This window comes from Cucurbita pepo, chromosome 6 (genome assembly GCF_057944985.1).
Source record: "Cucurbita pepo subsp. pepo isolate OVF chromosome 6, ASM5794498v1, whole genome shotgun sequence".
Classification (NCBI taxonomy): domain Eukaryota; kingdom Viridiplantae; phylum Streptophyta; class Magnoliopsida; order Cucurbitales; family Cucurbitaceae; genus Cucurbita; species Cucurbita pepo.
The window spans coordinates 6,867,844-6,886,630 of record NC_141803.1 but is presented as its reverse complement, the minus strand read 5'-3'; the positions used below and the strand labels follow the sequence as shown (position 1 = coordinate 6,886,630).

General features: G+C 34.7%; 1 protein-coding gene and 2 non-coding genes across 3 annotated transcripts; 2 read left to right on the top strand and 1 right to left on the bottom strand.

The window, feature by feature from the left end:
- Window positions 1–1,682: 1,682 nt before the first annotated feature.
- TRNAR-UCU (transfer RNA arginine (anticodon UCU)) lies at window positions 1,683–1,755 on the top strand. The gene has a single exon. It is a non-coding gene; the product is annotated as a tRNA-Arg (tRNA).
- Window positions 1,756–3,723: 1,968 nt separating this feature from the next.
- TRNAR-UCU (transfer RNA arginine (anticodon UCU)) lies at window positions 3,724–3,796 on the top strand. Its single transcript has one exon. It is a non-coding gene; the product is annotated as a tRNA-Arg (tRNA).
- A 2,650-nt stretch (window positions 3,797–6,446) lies between these two features.
- On the bottom strand, window positions 6,447–8,025 carry LOC111797090 (glutelin type-D 1). The gene is made up of 2 exons (XM_023679987.2): window positions 7,752–8,025; window positions 6,447–7,490 (listed from the first exon to the last, which is right to left on the bottom strand). The coding sequence occupies exons 1-2, from the start codon at window positions 7,945–7,947 to the stop codon at window positions 6,616–6,618; spliced, it is 1,071 nt and encodes a 356-aa protein (XP_023535755.1). The 5' UTR covers window positions 7,948–8,025; the 3' UTR covers window positions 6,447–6,615.
- Window positions 8,026–18,787: the final 10,762 nt, after the last annotated feature.

The following is an 18,787-nucleotide window of genomic DNA, read 5'->3' as shown; positions in this document are numbered from 1 at the left end:
GACTAAACCCTAATGTCTATTCTATTGAAATCGTATTAAAAAAAAAATATATATCTCAATATATATTTAATCAATTCGAATCCTATTTTATCGTGGTGTTGTTCCTTCAAATTTATGATGCAATAATTTAGGCGGCTAATTTACTTTTGAGTCAATTTTAAATATGAGCGTTTGTGGTGATATATTAGAGTTTGTTGTTATTATTATCGGGACAATGTATCACCTTAGTTTTTATGAACTTCGTTATTTTTCTTTCAACTGTTTTGAAGTGTATACCGTGCAGAACTTGGATAAACAATTTCAACTGTTTTGAATCACTCAAATTAGAGCTAAAACGAAAAGCTATTAAATCGAAGAAACTATGAGTGAAACAAAGTTAGTAGTGTGATATCCCATGTTTGTTGGGGAGGAGAACGAAACACCTTTTATAACGAGTGTAGAAACATTTTCTCAACAGTCGCATTTTAAAAATCTTGAGGGAAAGTTCGTAAGGAAAAGCCCGAACGGAACAATGTACTTGGACTGTTACAAGTAGAAAATGCTTGACGAGATGACGTGGTGGCTCAGCTTCATTATTTTCAATTTTCTTTCTTTCAACGTACTCTCAAACATATACATATACAAATACAAATATATATTTTGTATCACGAATATAATGTTGTGAGTACTCAAATTTGTATATATATTCATTAATAGAGTTGAGCCCGAGTGGGCGCTTCACTTGCATGGATTCATTTCTTAAAATGTATGGAAACCTTTTATTAGTAGATGAGTTTTAAAATTGCGAGGCTGACAGCGATACGTAACAGGCCAAAGCGGATAATATCTACTAACGGTAAGTTTTAGCTGTTTCTTGGCCCGTTACATCATCAACCTCACGATTTTAAAACGTTTTATTTACCTCTCCAACTAATGTGGGATCTCACAATCCACTCGTTTTAGGGCTCCACCAATGTTTTAAATCGATTCGTTCCCTTCTTTCAACCAATGTGAGATCATACAATGACGTCTCTAATCTAAGCAAGAAAATTAGGGACGTTACAATAACATAGGAAGACTTAGCATAACATGACATAACAATCATAATCATGAAACGTGCAGGAGCCACAAGACGCTCGTCATCACACCAAACCAACAATAAAATCACTTACTTGATTGGTTTACGCCAGAGTTACTGATTATACTTGGTACAAGCTTGAAACCGTTAGATCCATCATCTTGATGATATTAGTTAAAACAAAACGACTACAAAGATCGGTCACCTTGTAGTCCAAATGGTGCAATAAAGAATATCTCGATATATCTGTTATATCTCTGTTTCGTATTAGTCCAGTGAATATAGAATACGTTTACGGTAAAAAGAGTTGAAAGGAAGCTGTTAATAATAGATTACCGAGAAATATAGGTAAGAGAAATTTCGATTCGAGATTTAATAGTTGGTCTATTCTTAGTCCGAGTAAAGCCCATCTTGTTGCTACAGGGACGAACGAGAATGAATAAGTTTTAGCTAATGTATTAACGATACTACAAAATTGTCTCTTCTAATAGACAATTATTTCTTTGCCAATTTGACCTACAGATCTGTTCGGTATTTTGTAATCAATTCTCTCTACGTTTGGGGAAAAATCTTAAAATAAACTATTAAAAATTCAATTTAAATACGAGTGTTCATATAATAGAAAGCACCCATGGCCTAATGGATAAGGTGTCTGACTTCTAATCAGGTGATTGTGGGTTCGAGTCCCACTAGGTGTGTGTTAATTTTTATGTCTAAAGTTAGAGTTCTCGGATTATTTTTTTTTAATTATTTATAGTGTTGTCGGGTTGTTTTTTTTTATAATTATTTTAAAAAATCATATTTATCTCACCGTTAGAGTTAGGTTATTTTTTTTTAATATTATTTATAGAATTATTTTGTATTCTAAATTATAATTACGAAACATTCCCGAGATACAATGCATCACTAATATCGATTACAGGGTTGAAACTCTAAGGATTTGAAGTTGAGTTGTCGGGTTGAAAGTTGATAGAAAACGCTTGACAAGATGACATGGCGGTTCAACTTCATGAACCAATCAAACCATGACACGTGGACATTGGAAAAGGCATCATTGTTTTCAAATCTCTCTTTTCATCTTTTTAATTCTCCTTTCTATAATTTCAATTTTTTATTTTTTAAAATTTAATTAAACCTTGCAAAATTACAAAAATGCCCTTCTAGCTTTTTTTTTTTTTTTTTTTTCATTTTCTCTTCTCTCTCTCTCTCTCTTAATTTAATTTCCTTAATTTATTTCTTTTCTCTTGATGAAAGCATAAGTTAGTGTGAGATCTCGTGTTGGTTGAGAGGGGAACAAATTGTTTCGTAATAGGGTGTAGCATCTCTTTAATAGAGGCGTTTTAAGATTGTGAGGCTGACAACGATACGTAACGGGCCAAACTGGACAGTAAGTTGGTGTGAGATCTCATGTCGATTGAGAGGGAAACAGATCATTTCTTAAAAGGGTGTAGCCTCTTGTTAGTAGAGACGTTTTAAAATTGTGAGGTTGACGCCCATACGTAACGGACAAAAGTGGATAGTAAGTCGGTGTGAGATTTCATGTCGATTGAGAGGGGAACAAATCATTTCTTAAAAAGGGTAGAGACATTTTAAAATTGTAGGCTGACGCCGATACGTAACGAGCAAAAGTAGACAATATCTACTAGCGGTTGGTTTAGGCTGTTATTTGGCTCGTACTAATCAAACTATAAGCTAATGTGAGATGTCATATCTCATATAAAGTCTCTCCCTAGTAGACGTGTTTTAAACCTGTGAGGCTGAGCGATACGTAATAAGCTAAATTGGATAATATCTATTAGTGGTGGGTTTGGACTGTTACTTAGCTTACAGTTTTAAAATGCTTCGTTCCCCTCTCTAGCTAATGTGGGATCTCACAATCCACTCCCTTTGCCACCCAACCAATGTTTTAAAACGCTTCGTTTCTCTCTTTCAACCAATGTGGGATCATGAAGTGACGTCTTTGATCTAGGTTAGAAAATTAAAGGCGTTATAATAACATAGTACAACTTAGCATTGCATGACATAACAATCATAATTATGAAACATGTAGGAGCCACAAGACACGCACCATCATACATAATACAATTAATCAAACCACCAAAGTCACTAATTATACTTGGTACTAGCTTGAAACTATTAGACCCGTTTTGATGTAGTAGTTAAAAAAAAAACGACCATAATAATGATATTAGTTAAAACAAAAGTACTGGAAAGATCGACACCTTGTAGTCCAAATGTTGCAATAAAGAAATATCTCAATATATCGGTTCTAACTATATATATATATATATATATATATATATATATATATATATATATATATATATAATTCAAATCAAATTTATTGATTCACATTTAAATTTTATTAAATATTTAATAAATTTTTAATAGTATAATTTAGATTCTTGGAATATAAATATGCCTAAGGAAATTGAGATTTTTTTCTCCCCATTTTTGCTACTATCAATTTTAACTTCATTAGAACATATAAATTATTTAATATTATTGGATTTTATAACAAAATTGATGAAAGTTTTACGAAAAGAAAAAAGGAAATTGACTTAGAGAACTGTCTTGTCTCTTCCGACATATAGTAATTACTTCGTTGATTTATAGATCGACCCATGGCCTAATAGATAAGGCATCGAATGATTAAATAATTGGATGCGCCCATGGCCTAATGGATAAGGCGTCTGACTTCTAATCAGGCGATTGTGGGTTCGAGTCCCACTGGGCGTGTATTCAATTTTTTATAGGCCTAAAGGATAAGGCATCTGTCGGTTTGAGTCCACTAAATAAATAAACAGATCGTAACTAGAGCTGGGTCAATTTACCATTTTACCCCCTACTATCCTAAAAGCAGGTAGGGAGCCCCTTGTTCAAGACTTGGAGTCAACCCATCTTACACCCTATGTCCCCAGCTATTCACCCCGTCTTACCCCTGAAATGGGAGGCTTATTGAGTCGGCAAATTCGGGCCACTCTCACCCATGCAAATCTAAGGAGGATAATTCTTAGCTCAGAATTATAAACAGGTTGTTCGTAACTAGAGCTGGGTCAATTTACCATTTTACCCCCTAATATCCTAAAAGCAGGTAGGGAGCCCCTTGTTCAAGACTTGGAGTCAACCCATCTTACACCCTATGTCCCCCCATCTTACACCCTATGTCCCCAGCTATTCACCCCGTCTTACCCCTGAAATGGGAGGCTTATTGAGTCGGCAAATTCGGGCCACTCTCACCCATGCAAATCTAAGGAAGATAATTCAACCCATCTTACACCCTATGTCCCCAGCTATTCACCCAGTCTTACCCCTGAAATGGGAGGCTTATTGAGTCGGCAAATTCGGGCCACTCTCACCCATGCAAATCTAAGGAAGATAATTCAACCCATCTTACACCCTATGTCCCCAGCTATTCACCCAGTCTTACCCCTGAAATGGGAGGCTTATTGAGTCGGCAAATTCGGGCCACTCTCACCCATGCAAATCTAAGGAGAATAATTCTTAGCTCAGAATTAAGGTTGACTCTCACCCATGCAAATCTAAGGAGGATAATTCTTAGCTTAGAATTAAGGTTGACTCTCACCCATACAAATCTAAGGATAATTCTTAGCTGAGGATTAAGGTTGAGTTACCTAGATCATCGAATGAAAAAATCAGTCTCAACAGTAAACGACATTATAAAGTGAGAGTGGTTTTTTTCATGGTCCGATCTTATGCAATACTCATTGCATAGGACGCCCCCACTCACATGTCTCCACATTTACAATTTAGTGATCACATTGTTTATATCATATACAAAAGTTGGCCGCATCCATAATGTCTCCCGAATAAGGTACTCAGCCTTATCCCTATACTATAGATCATTTAAGGTACTCAGTTATCCCTGTACTATAGATCATTTAAGGTACTCAGCCTTATCCCTGTACTATAGATCATTTAAGGTACTCAGCCTTATCCCTATACTATAGATCATTTAAGGTACTCAGCCCCTGTACTATATATCCTAAAAGCAAGTAATCGTACTATATCAATCGTACTATATCAGAGTGTTCTTAGTTTATTGGATTTAGATTAATACAGTAAAATTTACTTTATTTAATAAAAAACAAAATTAGGTTTAGTTTATTGGATTTAGATTAATACAGTAAAATTTACTTTATTTAATAAAAAACAAAATTAGGTTCATCATTTTTTTGTGTACCTATTATTGGGAATTGGATTCCTATAAACAATATTTGTTTTTTCTTAAAAAAAAAATAAAAAATCTTATCATTTGGAATCAAATTCCAAATTTTTATCTTGATTGGAATCCAAAAAGAAATAGATTTCCAAGCTTTATTATATAATATATATTAAAAAAAAATAGAAAAGATATAATAAAAATATTGGTATGATTAAAAAGAATTTAACCTAAATGAGTTAGGTGGTTCATTCATTTAATATTCTTTTTACCTAATGTTTATTCCATTTGTTTCCTTTTGAAATTCAAATCACTCATTCAAAAATAAATTACAGCCATACACTTAATATTTACTAATCATTACCAATTATGCTCGTTTGAAATTATATTTATGAATTTCAATCATTACTAATTAGGTTAGTTTGAAATTCTACTCATAACAGATATTAGTGTTGTATTGATAAATATAACCTTCTTAAAATAACAATGGGAAGTGCCCATGGTAATGGATAAAGCGTAGATAAGACTCACTTCTAATTAGGCAATTTAGGCAATTACAGGTTCAATAATCTAGGCAATTACAGGTTCAAGTCTGTGCTTCTAATTAGGCAATTTAGACTTATAATTAAGCAATCTAGGCAATTACAGGTGGTAATGGATAAAGCGTAGATAAGGCTCACTTCTAATTAGGCAATTACAGGTTCAGTAATCTAGGCAATTACGAGTTCAAGTCCGTAACACATTCTTAATTTATTGTTATTTATCAAACACATTCTTAATTTATTATTATTTATCAAACATTCATAACACATTCTTAATTTATTATTATTTATCAAACATTCATAACACATTCTTAATTTATTATTATTTATCAAACATTCACGAGTTGATGATGAGTTAATGATTGAAATTGATCAAATATTCACAAATTTTTTAATGGGTCCTCCATTTTTTTAACAATCATTCACGAATTAATGATTGAAATTGATCAAATATTCATAAATTACACACATAACACCTCTATTTTTTTAATGGGTCCTCTATTTTTTAATGGGTCAGTTTAGAATTATGTTTGGTATATAAAAAAGAATCATTTTATTTTTATTTTTACCAAACATCTAACCAATGCTCTATTATAACCAAACAAAAAAAAAAAAGGAATCTGCAGTAAGCCTAAGCTGAACAGAAAGCATAATGAAAACAAAATTAAAGCAAAAAAAAAAAACATATTTAATTCACTTACTGTGATCTGAAGAACACGAAGAACAGCAGACTGAAAAACTACGAAACTAATTGGATGGAAGAAAGAAACGACGAAGAACAGCAGATTGAAAAACTAAAACTAATTGGATGCAGATTTTCAAATTCTATGAAACTACTTGGATGGAGGGAAGAATATGGCATCAGAAGCCCTCTTGGAAGAGAAATTCTTCACCAAATCGGCATCCACATTGAAGGCTGCCTGAATAACTTCCGGTGAAAGAGATTTCCAGACGCCGATGCTGCCGGCCAAGTGAGTGAAAACCGGATTTGGAGTAGAAATGATGGAGAACCACTCCATTCCTTCCGGATCTCCGATCTTCGATACCACGAAGAATCTCGGCACTATGAACAGATTTCCAGCCTTCACTCTTGTTTCCAGAACCTTCTTCCCGTCCACACCTACTACCTCCGCTCTTCCGCTGCCTCTGACGATGTACGTCACTTGCAGGGCGGAATCGCACGAGAATCCTGGCGAGCACATGGCACTTCCGTCCAATCGGACCAGATCTGCACCTAGGCCTACCTCGCCTACTAGTGGTAGGTTTTTGGTGTTCAGGACCACAACTCGTCCGCCGTTCTTCACGTCCACATCAAGTGGCGCCTCTTCGCAGTTCAGCGCCATTCCATTTCGATGCTCCTTTTTTGGCTCTGGCATCTTGACTCCGTCCTTTAGCTTTACGATTCCGGTTCCGGTTTGATTTTTTACCAGAGATTTCACTGACGCCTCGTCCATATCCCAGGCTCGTCCGACAAATTCCGTGGAGAAGCCGGTGAAGATTCCGTTGGCGCCAGTTAGGAAGAAGTCGGTGAACTCGCCGGATTTGTGAGCCTTGGAAGTGTCGCCTAAGAACAGAACCACCAGATCGGTGGCTTCTTTGTTGAACCACCACGTTACCACGCCGAATGGAAGAGCGATCGCATCTCCTTTCTTGATTGCAATCACCTTCTCCTCCGATTCCGGCAGAATGATTCCGGCTACTCCGTTGCCTGAATCAGAACAAAAACCAGAGAACGACATTTTGATCATCAACAGATCAGAACAGCCAGTTAATCAAAAGAATTCATGCGCATAATTTTAACACCGATAATCGATCTAATTGAAATAGAAATTTAGTCAAAACTAAACCTAATCAACTTATACAACAGGAGTTCTCCAAAACCTTCAAGCATTAATCGGATCGAAATTAAAAATTTCTAGAAATCGTACAGCCGACGGACATTCTTTTGCAATCGGAATCGAAAATTTACCTTGAAGAACGTAAGCGACTTTAGCCGAATCGGAGTAGCGAGGGAGAGCAAAGCCATTCTTCTCGAGCGCGAGCTTAGCGGCGCCGATGTTACCTTCACGGAGCATCGGAAGTTCCTTCGGAGACCAGGAATAATAGGATCCTCCATCACTGCCATAGATCTTCTTGGCCAACTGAGGAGTCAAATCGATTTCCATAGCTGAAAAGAGAGAAAAATTAAAATTGTTTTGATGATAGCAATTGATCTATGAAATCTGAACTCTCACACGAGAATTTATAATTGGAAAGAGAGGAACGGATAAACACGTCCTCCAATAATATTAGGAAATTTGTTAAGATTTACAGAGATTTCGAATAATTATATATTTTTTTAATTAATATATTATCAAATTATATTTAAAAAAAAATAATAATAATTCAAATGTATGATTATTATATTTAAGTAAATTTCAATTTTAAAATATATATTTCAATTTTCTTTAAATTAGGGTTGGAAATTTCCTTTTTTATTTTATTTTAATTATTTGTTAAATAAAAATTAATAAATATATATTAAAATTATATAAAATTATTATTTATTCATTTCAAATATATTATTTTAAATTATTTAGTATTTTTATTATAAACTTAATTAAGTAATTAATTAGATTGAAATACCAGTTATAAATGGTATGAGGTTTCAATTTTATAGATAATTCTGTGCGTAACGATTCGAAATTTTTTACTTAATGTTAAGGTCGCTAGCATATCATAAACATTGAATGCGGAAATACTTTTTTTTTTTAATTTTCATAAAAAATCACCCTCATCTTAAAATACAACACGGGGTGTTTTGAAATAATAATCCAAAAATAAATAAATAAAAATTAATATAAACAAAAATTAATATTTCATTTTTAAATAATAATAATAAATTAATAAATAAAAAATAAAAACAATTATTCCCCTCGTCCCTCCTAACAAACCGTAGTTTATTTTTCCAATAATCTCTCCTCAATCCACCTCACAATCCGAAACAAAAAACTAATCTGTTATAAAAAATCAATTAATTTTTTTTTTTAAATCCAATTATTTAGATTTTTTGGTTAATTCAAAACACTTTAGAATCGGTTATAAATCAATTTAGATTTTTTTTAGATTTTCTTTTCTTATCCAATTATTTAGATTTTTTTTTATTCAATTATTAAGATTTTTTTTTTTTTTTAAATTGGCCTATTAAACGTGGAGTAATTAAAATAAAATAAAATAAAGAAATATAATAAGAATACTTGTCCTAATTAAACTTAGATTACTATGTAAGAAAATAAGCAAAATACGAAAATAAAATTTTGGAAAGTAGAATGCAAAATGGGCCACTAATATTTGTTTACAAAATTAAAATAAATACAAAATAGGAGGGTAAGAAAAATGTTATCCAAATATAATCGCTAAAATAGAATAGAAAATAAATATCTAATGAAAATAGAATTATATATATATATATATCTAGACTCTAATCATAAAGTCTCCGAGGTTCACGTGAAGCCTAGCCCATGGACCATTGTAAAATTTAGAGAATTGAAATTGAAATTGATGTCATGGTTCATTGACACCAGTCTAAGCTAATCAGGTAAGTAGTCTTACTATCGGCATGATTATATTTGATGTTAACACGTGCCCCGTGGTTCTGCAAGTGTCCTATATATTGACATGTGTAAATTGTCTGTGGAACGATATGTTTCTTATTCAATGATATGTTTGAGATAGGATACGAGAAAGATGTATAAAACGAAATGTAACGATAGGAGTAAGATACGTTCATGAAACGTTAAGATTATGTTACATACCGGAGTGCTATGGATAGGAGAGATTTATGAAAGAGTACGGTTAGGTTATGGGTAGAAAGTGATAGGTTTGTGATAGATTGATAGAACGATAGCGTTAGGAAATGTTCCTGTGATGATATGACTAAGGTACGTTCACGTAACGATATGACTGTGATAGGTATAAGAACGTTAAGGCTATGATAAGTTAGGGAACAATATGACCATGAAGTGTTTACGATATGACATGTTTATGATACGATATATTGTGATATGATATGTTATGTTTAGATTGTTTTGTGTGACTATTGAGACAATTGTTGTATGAATTGCACGTTATGAAATGACATGTTAAAAGCATGAAACGTTATGTTATGTTTTCTAAATTGTATGTATACAACATGTTATGAATGACATGATATCACGATAAATGACATGAAATATAACTCCGTTAGAATTATGCATGATATGAGAACTGAAAAATGAGAAAAAATATGATATGAATGTAAAACGATAGCAGGGTTATATTTAATAATGTCGAAAATGGAAAAATATTGGGACCTCATGTATTATGTGTGCTTATGCATTGGAGATACTCTTATTTCATCACGATGGGCTGGGGTACGATCATTATGTTTTACAAAATGCTGCCGGCAGGGGTACGATCATTATGTTTTACATAATGCTGCCGTGGTGGTTACTAGATCTAATGGGTACCTGGCCTAAGGAGCTCCCAGAGTATACTCGCCCGACAAGGAAGTGGTCCAGTGGTGTATGAATTGACTGGTAAGTCCATACTCGCACATATGGGCTATGTGTAAAGTATATGGTATACATCCAAGTTACTGTTAGGACAGTACCGTAGGAAAATGGATTTAAATGATAGGTCTCGTCATTGCATTCGCATGTTGTTGCATTTAACCCCATAGTGGGGTCACTTACTGAATATTTCTTTAAATACTCTAGTCACGTGCTACTACATTTTTCAAGTCAAGGCAAGACATTCGTGTACGGTTGACGACGACATCGCAACTCGAGACCATGGCTCATGCATAGGGTAGTAATATTTATTTTCTTAGATTTTGGCTAGAATATGATGTTTTAATTTAAACGTTTATTTATTTTATTTAGCCTTTAATTGTGTCGTTTTAAAGGAGTTTTCGAAACACGTAAGTCCATGGCCGTGTTTTAAGATAAAAGTTACATTTTATGGAATTTAAATGAAGTATTTCCGCATTCAATATTTATGATATGTATACAATAGCGACCTTAAATTAGGTAGAAAATTTTGGACCGTTACAGAAACACCTTTAAAAACGACGCAACAAAATACTAAGTGAAATAAATAAACGTTTAAAAAAAACATCCTATTATAGCCTAAGTCTGAGAAAATAAATATGACTACCCTATGCATGTCATGGTCTCGAGTTGTGATGTCGTTGTTAGCCGTACAAGAATGTCTTGCCTTAACCTGAAATAAGGGTAGCACGTAGCTTGAGTATTTTAAGAATAGTCAGTAAGTGACCCACTATTGGGGTTAAATGCAAGAAGATTCAAATGCAATAACATGACTTATCATACCAGTCTCTTTTCCTACGACACTATCTTAATGGGCAGCTTGGATGTGTACCATATACTCTACACACAACCCATACGTGCAAGTATGAGTTCACCAGACAGTTTGCACACCACTGGACCCCTTTTTTTTTTGTCAGGCGAGCCTATTCTGGTAGCTTCTTATGTCGGACACCCATTAGAATTAGTAACCATCACGGCAGCATTATGTAAAACATAATGATACTTCACCTGCTTAGTGGTGTACGTGTCCGTACCCTCGTGATGGAATAGAGGTATCCCCCAATGCATAAGTACACGTAATGCATGAGGTCCCAATATTTTCCCGTTTTTATTATCATTTAATACAACCCCGCTAGCGTTCCATACATATGATATCATTTCATATATCGTTTATCATTCATATCATATAATTTTTCATATCATTTCACACATTTTTTATCATTCATATCATATCATTTCTCATTTTTCCAGTTCTCATATCATACATAATTCTAACGGAGTTATATTTTATGTCATTCATATTATGTTGTATACATACAATTTAGGAGACTTAACATAACATTCCATACTTTTAACATAACATTTCATCATATACATATCATATCATATTGCATCACAATATAACATATCATAAACATGTTAATTTATCACATATCTCATACCATAACATTTTTCGTATTAATTTCATATCATATCATATCATAAACACTTTGTGGTCATATTGTTCCCTAACTTATTATAGCCTTAGTGTTTTTACACATACCACAGTCATATCATTACATGAACGTACCTTAGTCATATCGTCATATAAACATATCCTAACGATACTATTCTATCAATATATCATAATCCTATCCATTTCTACTCATAACCTAACCGTATTCTTTTATCAATCGATCGTGACCATATCGTTTTACCAATCTCTCATATCCATAGCACTTCGATATGTAACCTAACCTTAACGTTTCATGAACATATTTTACTCCTATCATTACTTTACGTTTAGTGCATCTTTCTCGTATCCTATCTCAAATATAACATTGAGCACATCATACCGTAAGTATTATCCTACAATTCACATATTATAACATATACACATCATATCATAAGCATATCGATTCACAAACTATTCACACATATCAATATATATGACATGTGCAGAACTACAGTGTAACGACCCTAATATTTTACCTGTCTAATCTAAGGTCATTACTATACTTTGAAATGCGAAATATACATTTAATGGGCCCTATTCATTAATGCGACTCGCACCCGCCTTTTATTACCTCAGAGAAAAATGGTTACAAGGGAAAAAGAGAAAATTGAAAGAAAGGAAAAGAAACAAAAACAAAAAATGCATATTTTATTCTACCCTAAGGTTTATTATGCAAATACATTTCATCCTATACTAACCTATATTAATGATGCAACCAAATTCGGCCTAGACTACGAAATGGAAAAAGAACAACCAACTACCCTATGCATGTGCCACGATCCTGGGGGTACGATGCCGTCGTTGTTGTCACATGGGTGCCTTACCCTTATCTGCAAAAGTAAAGTAGCACGAGGCTTGAGTATTTCTAGAATACTCAGTAAGTGACCCCCTATCGGGGTTATGCGACAAACACATGCAATGAAATGATGGGACCTATCGTTTCGTTTCGTTTCGTTTTCCCTACGGTGTAATCCTAACAGGTAATCGTGGACTTGTACCATATACTCTACACGCAGCCCATACGTGCGAGTATGGGCTCACCAGCTAGTTCGCACACCACTGGGCCACTGTCCCTAGCCGGTGGGCATGCTCTGGGGGCCCACCGGGACCCGTTAAAACAAAAACCGTCACGGCAGCGCTATGCATGGCATAACGATCGTTGTCCTGCCATTTGGATGTATGCATCCGTACCCTCGTGATGGGATAGGGGTATCCCCCCAAATGCATGATCACACAATATGCATGAGGTCCCACTAGTCCTACAGTCATCATTTAATGAACATAACCCCGTGTCACGTTTTCATGCTTACATGTCATTCTCATTCTCATTTCGTTACATATCATACATATTCCTAGTGGGGTTATGTATCATGCAATTTACCGTATTTCATGTCATACAATTCATTCAGTTACATTTCAATACTCATACAACAAGCCATAATCATACAAGGGTCACACATCGTCACATGCATTCATATCACATCAACTAAGCAGCATAAATAACATACATTCACGTTCACATGATTTCATACTTAAGCACATTAAGCTAGCATACAATTTAATGGCACGTGCATAACCACGGGCACATGCCAACATACAGCAATTAACGCGTAACCTACAACGGGTGAGCCACTTACTTGGTAGGCCTTAGCCGAAGTACTCCCTAGAATATAACGTAAGCTCCTAGCTTCTCGTGGACGTTCTACGCTTCCGTTGGTGGTTGGTTCCTATTGGTTCATGAGTCACTTCCGTTAGTATTTCACAAATAAGAATAAATTCCCAACTGAAATTTGTGAAATACGACCTTAAAATGTTCCCTTTTACCTTAAACAGGGCCGAAACCAGGTCTGGGAGGGTCGGAACGGTGTCAAACGGGCTGGAAACAGGTTTCCCGAGCCCAATAAGCCGCCGGAGCCGCCGAGCCGATGAAGCCGCCTGAGCCGAGAGTAGCCGCGCTGCAGACGTGACACGTGGCACAATCCGAGAGCGACGCGTGTGCAGGCGTCTCGGGTCGAGGCGCGGGTTAACGGGCCGCTCGCGGGTCTCGGACCGAACGCAGGTGACGGGCCGCGCGGTGATGGGCCGGCTCGTGGGTGATGGGCCGCGGGTTGATGGGCTGGCTCGCGGTTAAAGGCCGGGTGTTTGGGCTGCGGGTAATGTGGGTTCTGGGCTGACCGAAGGTACGGGGTTCGGTTCGGGTTTCCGGATCCGGATCGCGGGTCGGACTTCGTCCTCTTCGCCCGACTGCCTGCGCAATTTTCCGGCGGTCCCTCTCTCTCTTCGACAACGTCGCCCCGACGTCCTTTTTCCCTCTTTTTTCCCCGTTCCCGAGCTTATCCTTCACCCTAACCCCGTTTTTGGTACAGATTTCGTTGGTAAGGGCCTCGTACTCCCGGATTTGGAGAAGCTCGGAAGTCCGCCGTTCCGTCTTCCTTGCCGACGGTGTTCAGCGTACGGGATTCATGTAGAACCTACTCCTGATGTGTGTAAAGGGTTCTTGGATTACTTTTGTGGTGTGAAATGGGGGTTTTCGACGTCGATTCGTACGGTTCGGCTTCGCCGGAGTTCTGTCGGTTTTCTGTTCTCTCTCCTTTTTCCTTACCGTTTTCGTTTCTTTGCAGGATCTTTCAGGGTGGCTGAAGGTCGGGGACGCGATTTGTGGCATCCCAGCCCTCGGCCGCCCTTTGTGGGTCGTGTGCGAGCGAAAACTCCGGCGTTCGCCGGAGTTTTCGGCTCTGCCAACGACCATCATTTTTTTTTTCGGTTCCATTACATACGGGGCACGTGTCAACATCAAATATAACCAAGCCGATAGTAATGTCACTTAGTTGATTAAATCCTATCCCTTTCTACCCATAACCTAACCGTATTCTTTTATCAATCGATCGTGACCATATTGTTTTATCAATCTCTCATATCCATAGCACTTCGATACATAACCTAACCTTAACGTTTTATAAACATATCTTACTCCTATCATTACTTTACGTTTAGTGCATCTTTCTCGTATCCTATCTCAAACATAACATTGAGCACATCGTACCGTAAGTATTATCATACAATTCACATACTATAACATATACACATCATATCATAAGCATATTGATTCAAGAACAATTCACATATATCAATATATATGACTCATGCAGAACCATGGGGCACGTGTCAACATCAAGTACAATCATGTCGATAGTTAGGTCACTTACCTAATTAGCTTAGGCTGATGTCACGAATTTATCCTTAATGAAAGTTCTATTATTTCCATTGAAATCCAAGTCAACCTATGTGAGCCCATAACATCAGTTTCAAGTTTAAACTTCTACAAAATTGTTTCTCTAATTTACATTGGTCCATATGTTAATACTTAATGCGAATGTTAGAGTGTTTGCATGAGTTACGTCTACAAATATTTATATATGTTTCTTACGGTATTATCTTCATACAAACTATTTAATACTTTTTAATCTGATATTCTATTTTCTATTCTTATGTTTAATACCCTTTAACATTTTTCACCTATTTTCTTTTCTTTTTTCTATGTTTTTTTTGCTTCTTTTTAATTGTATTCACCGTCTTTCCTTACTTGACACAGTTAAGTTTTAATCTATTTTTTTTACTATGATATTTCCGGTATAAATTTTTTTTCGTTTAATTCTTAATTTAAAATTAACTTAATTAAATTAATATCGTTTAATAAAATAAACTAATTAATTATAACCAAATTAATCTAATTCAATAAAATAAAAGTAAACTATTGACCTCAATCTCTACCAAACTAATTCTGGTAAATCTGTTGTTTTTACAAAGAATTATTTTAGGGAAGGGTGGTAAAAGATTAAAGTAGAGGATCAGTTACTATTTTCTTTAAATTATTACTATTTATTTATTTTTAATTTTTTTTTTACTGTAGTTACCTTTTGTAATTCTCGTTAATTTTAATTTATCCCAATATATATATATATATATATATATAAAATGAAAAAAAAAAACTAATTTCTAAATTTTAATAGTGATTATTTTAAAAGGAAAATATATTTTAAAATTCATTAAAAATTGAGAAAATTAAATCATAATAAATAATAGATAAATATTATAAAATTTAATAGTTAATATAATTAATAATTTTTAATTAAAAGCTATTTAAAAAATTTAAATATATTTAAATATATTATATATTTATCTGTATCTAAAAAAAGTTATTAGTTTTATCCTAATATAATAAATGATCCAAATATAATAAATAAAATAAAACACATAATTAGAAAATCTAAATATGTATTTTTAGATGCTAAAATCAGATTAAAATATTAAATTAAAAAAAAAAACCTAATTTCTATTTTTTAAGTAGAATCTTAAATTAAAATATTTTAAAATTTTTAAAAATAATTATAATATATTTTAAAGCGAAAATAATTTTAAAATATAATACAAGATAAAATATATTTTTTTAACAACTTAATGATTTTGTTCATGTTTATATGTTTTTATATTTATATTTATTTTAATTTTATTATTTTAAAAGCCATATAAATGTTAATAATATTCTATTCATAGGTCTAAATAAATATTAAAGATTTTAAATCAAAATATTAAATATAAATATTTAAGAACTAAATTAGTTTTCATTTCTGCTATAATTAGGCTTGACTAAGAGTTTCGTTAGGGTGGCTGCTCGTTTCTTTAGTTTCGATTAAAATCGTTCAATTCATGTTTCCTCCTAATAAACTGAGCTCGAGAAGGCCTTTGCCTGAATTTCTTGAAGAGCACGAGGTCACCTCTTCATCAATAGAAATGAACACCGCCACGAGAGTCAATTTATGATCTCCATCGACCTAGCAGTCAATCATTGATCAAATTTATGAATCGTATATGTACCCCATGGGCCTGACTTGGTTGAGCGCAATGCATTACATGTCGTCGGCTACCACAGAAATGGAAAGGTCCGCATGATATCATGGTGAACATAAATATCGAATGTACGTGTCTGTACTAACATAACATAACGGGAAAGTATCCCGATGCACATGACATACATACATGTTTGAGGTCCCCATAATTTTCATCTATAGCATAACTCATTCCATTTCTCCTTCCATCCATGACATATTACATGTACACATGACAGTCATCACATAATCCATCATATAACTTACATAACATGGCATACATAGCATTCCATTTCATTCATAACATAGCGTAATGAATATCACATGCATACATATCATAGTACCATATTGACATAGAACACATGAGCATAACATAAAATAATACAGTGCATGCAAGGGCCACAAGACATGCGCCATCATACATCACTTACCTGACTAGCTTATGCTAGTGTCACCAATTTACCCTTAATGAAAGTTCGATTTACTATGATGACCCAATCCTTCTTGAATTTCTATTGGGCGTCTCAATATTAGCTACCGTGTGAGGCAAAACTCTTTACAGTAATAAGAATTTGGAAAGGAGATTTGCTTCCATAAGTTTTGCATGATAGGGTTCGTTAGGGGAGAGAGATTTGGGAAGAGGTGTTGTGAGAGGTTACCAGACGATCAGCACGGAGCCCTAGGAATTCCTACTCATATCCAAATGCCATAAAACTATGTTGTAGGCTTGCCTAGACTAACGTTTAGGTTCGACTATTCTATCTCTACTTACTCTTAATTTTCAGTTGGTATGCTTCTAACTTTTCTACATTAGTTCAACGAAGCTCTCACTAACTTGTTAGTTTTTCAGAGCTAGGTGAGTTCATGATATCTAGATAACTGTGTTATAGTTTTAATGTATGTCATCGAGTTTTCAACTCTGATATTTTGTCATACATTGTGGAGTTTGTTCTCTACGACAGATAAACTATCAGGGTGGTTGCCCTAATCCTAATAGTCTCACGATGTGAATATGACATAAGAGAAACTTTGATCTTTTGTCATATATTGTGGAGTCTGTTCTCTACGACATATAAACTATCAGGGTGGTCTCTCTAACCCTTATAGTCTCACGATGCGAATATGACACCAGATGAACTTTGATCTTTTGTCATACATTGTGGAGTTTGTTCTCTACGATATATAAACTATCAGGGTGGTTTCTCTAACCCTAATAGTCTCACGATGCGAATACAACACAAGAGAAATTTTGATCTTTTGTCATACTTTGTGGAGTCTGTTCTCTACGACATATAAACTATCGGGGTGGTCTCTCTAACCCTTGGTCTCATGATGCGAATATGACACAAGATGAGCTTTGATCTTTTGTCATACATTGTGGAGTCTATTCTCTACGACATATAAACTATCAGTGTGGTTTCTCTAACCCTAATAGTCTCACGATGCGAATACGACACAAGAGGAATTTTGATCTTTTGTCATACTTTGTGGAGTCTGTTCTCTACGACATATAAACTATTAGGGTGGTTGCCCTAACCCTAATAGTCTCACGATGCTAATATGGCACAAGACGAACTTTAATCTTTTGTCATACATTGTGGAGTTTATTCTCTACGACATATACACTATTGGGGTGGTCACCCTAACCCTAATAGTCTCACGATGCGAATCTAACACAAAAGGGAGCAACCCTCGTGTCTGTTGACTCTATGTGGGCTTTTGTCCTACTTTAAGAAGATCACGAGTAGGGAATAGTTGGAGACCCCTTAACCACACCCACGTAGTGTACGGATAACACTGATAGTTGCATATACGTCACACTACGTCTGAAGGTACAAATATGATCCCCACCATTAGTACCAGGTCTCTTATCAAGGGTTAACTGACAATACTCTTACAATACCACAATCGTACCATTATACGACATACAACTAGTAGAACAATACACAATTAAACCCCTATTAAACTCATTTTTACTCGGGCCATGGAAACATATATTTAGCACATTATTACCTAAGATAAAATTTGAGTTAACAAAAAAAAAAAAAAAAAAAAA

Coding starts and splice junctions, on each gene's coding strand:
- LOC111797090 (XM_023679987.2), bottom strand. CDS start 7,947: ATGGAAATCGATTTGACTCCTCAGTTGGCCAAGAAGATCTATGGCAGT. Junction 7,491..7,751: donor AGTCGCTTACGTTCTTCAAG/GTAAATTTTCGA, acceptor GTTCTGATTCAG/GCAACGGAGTAGCCGGAATC.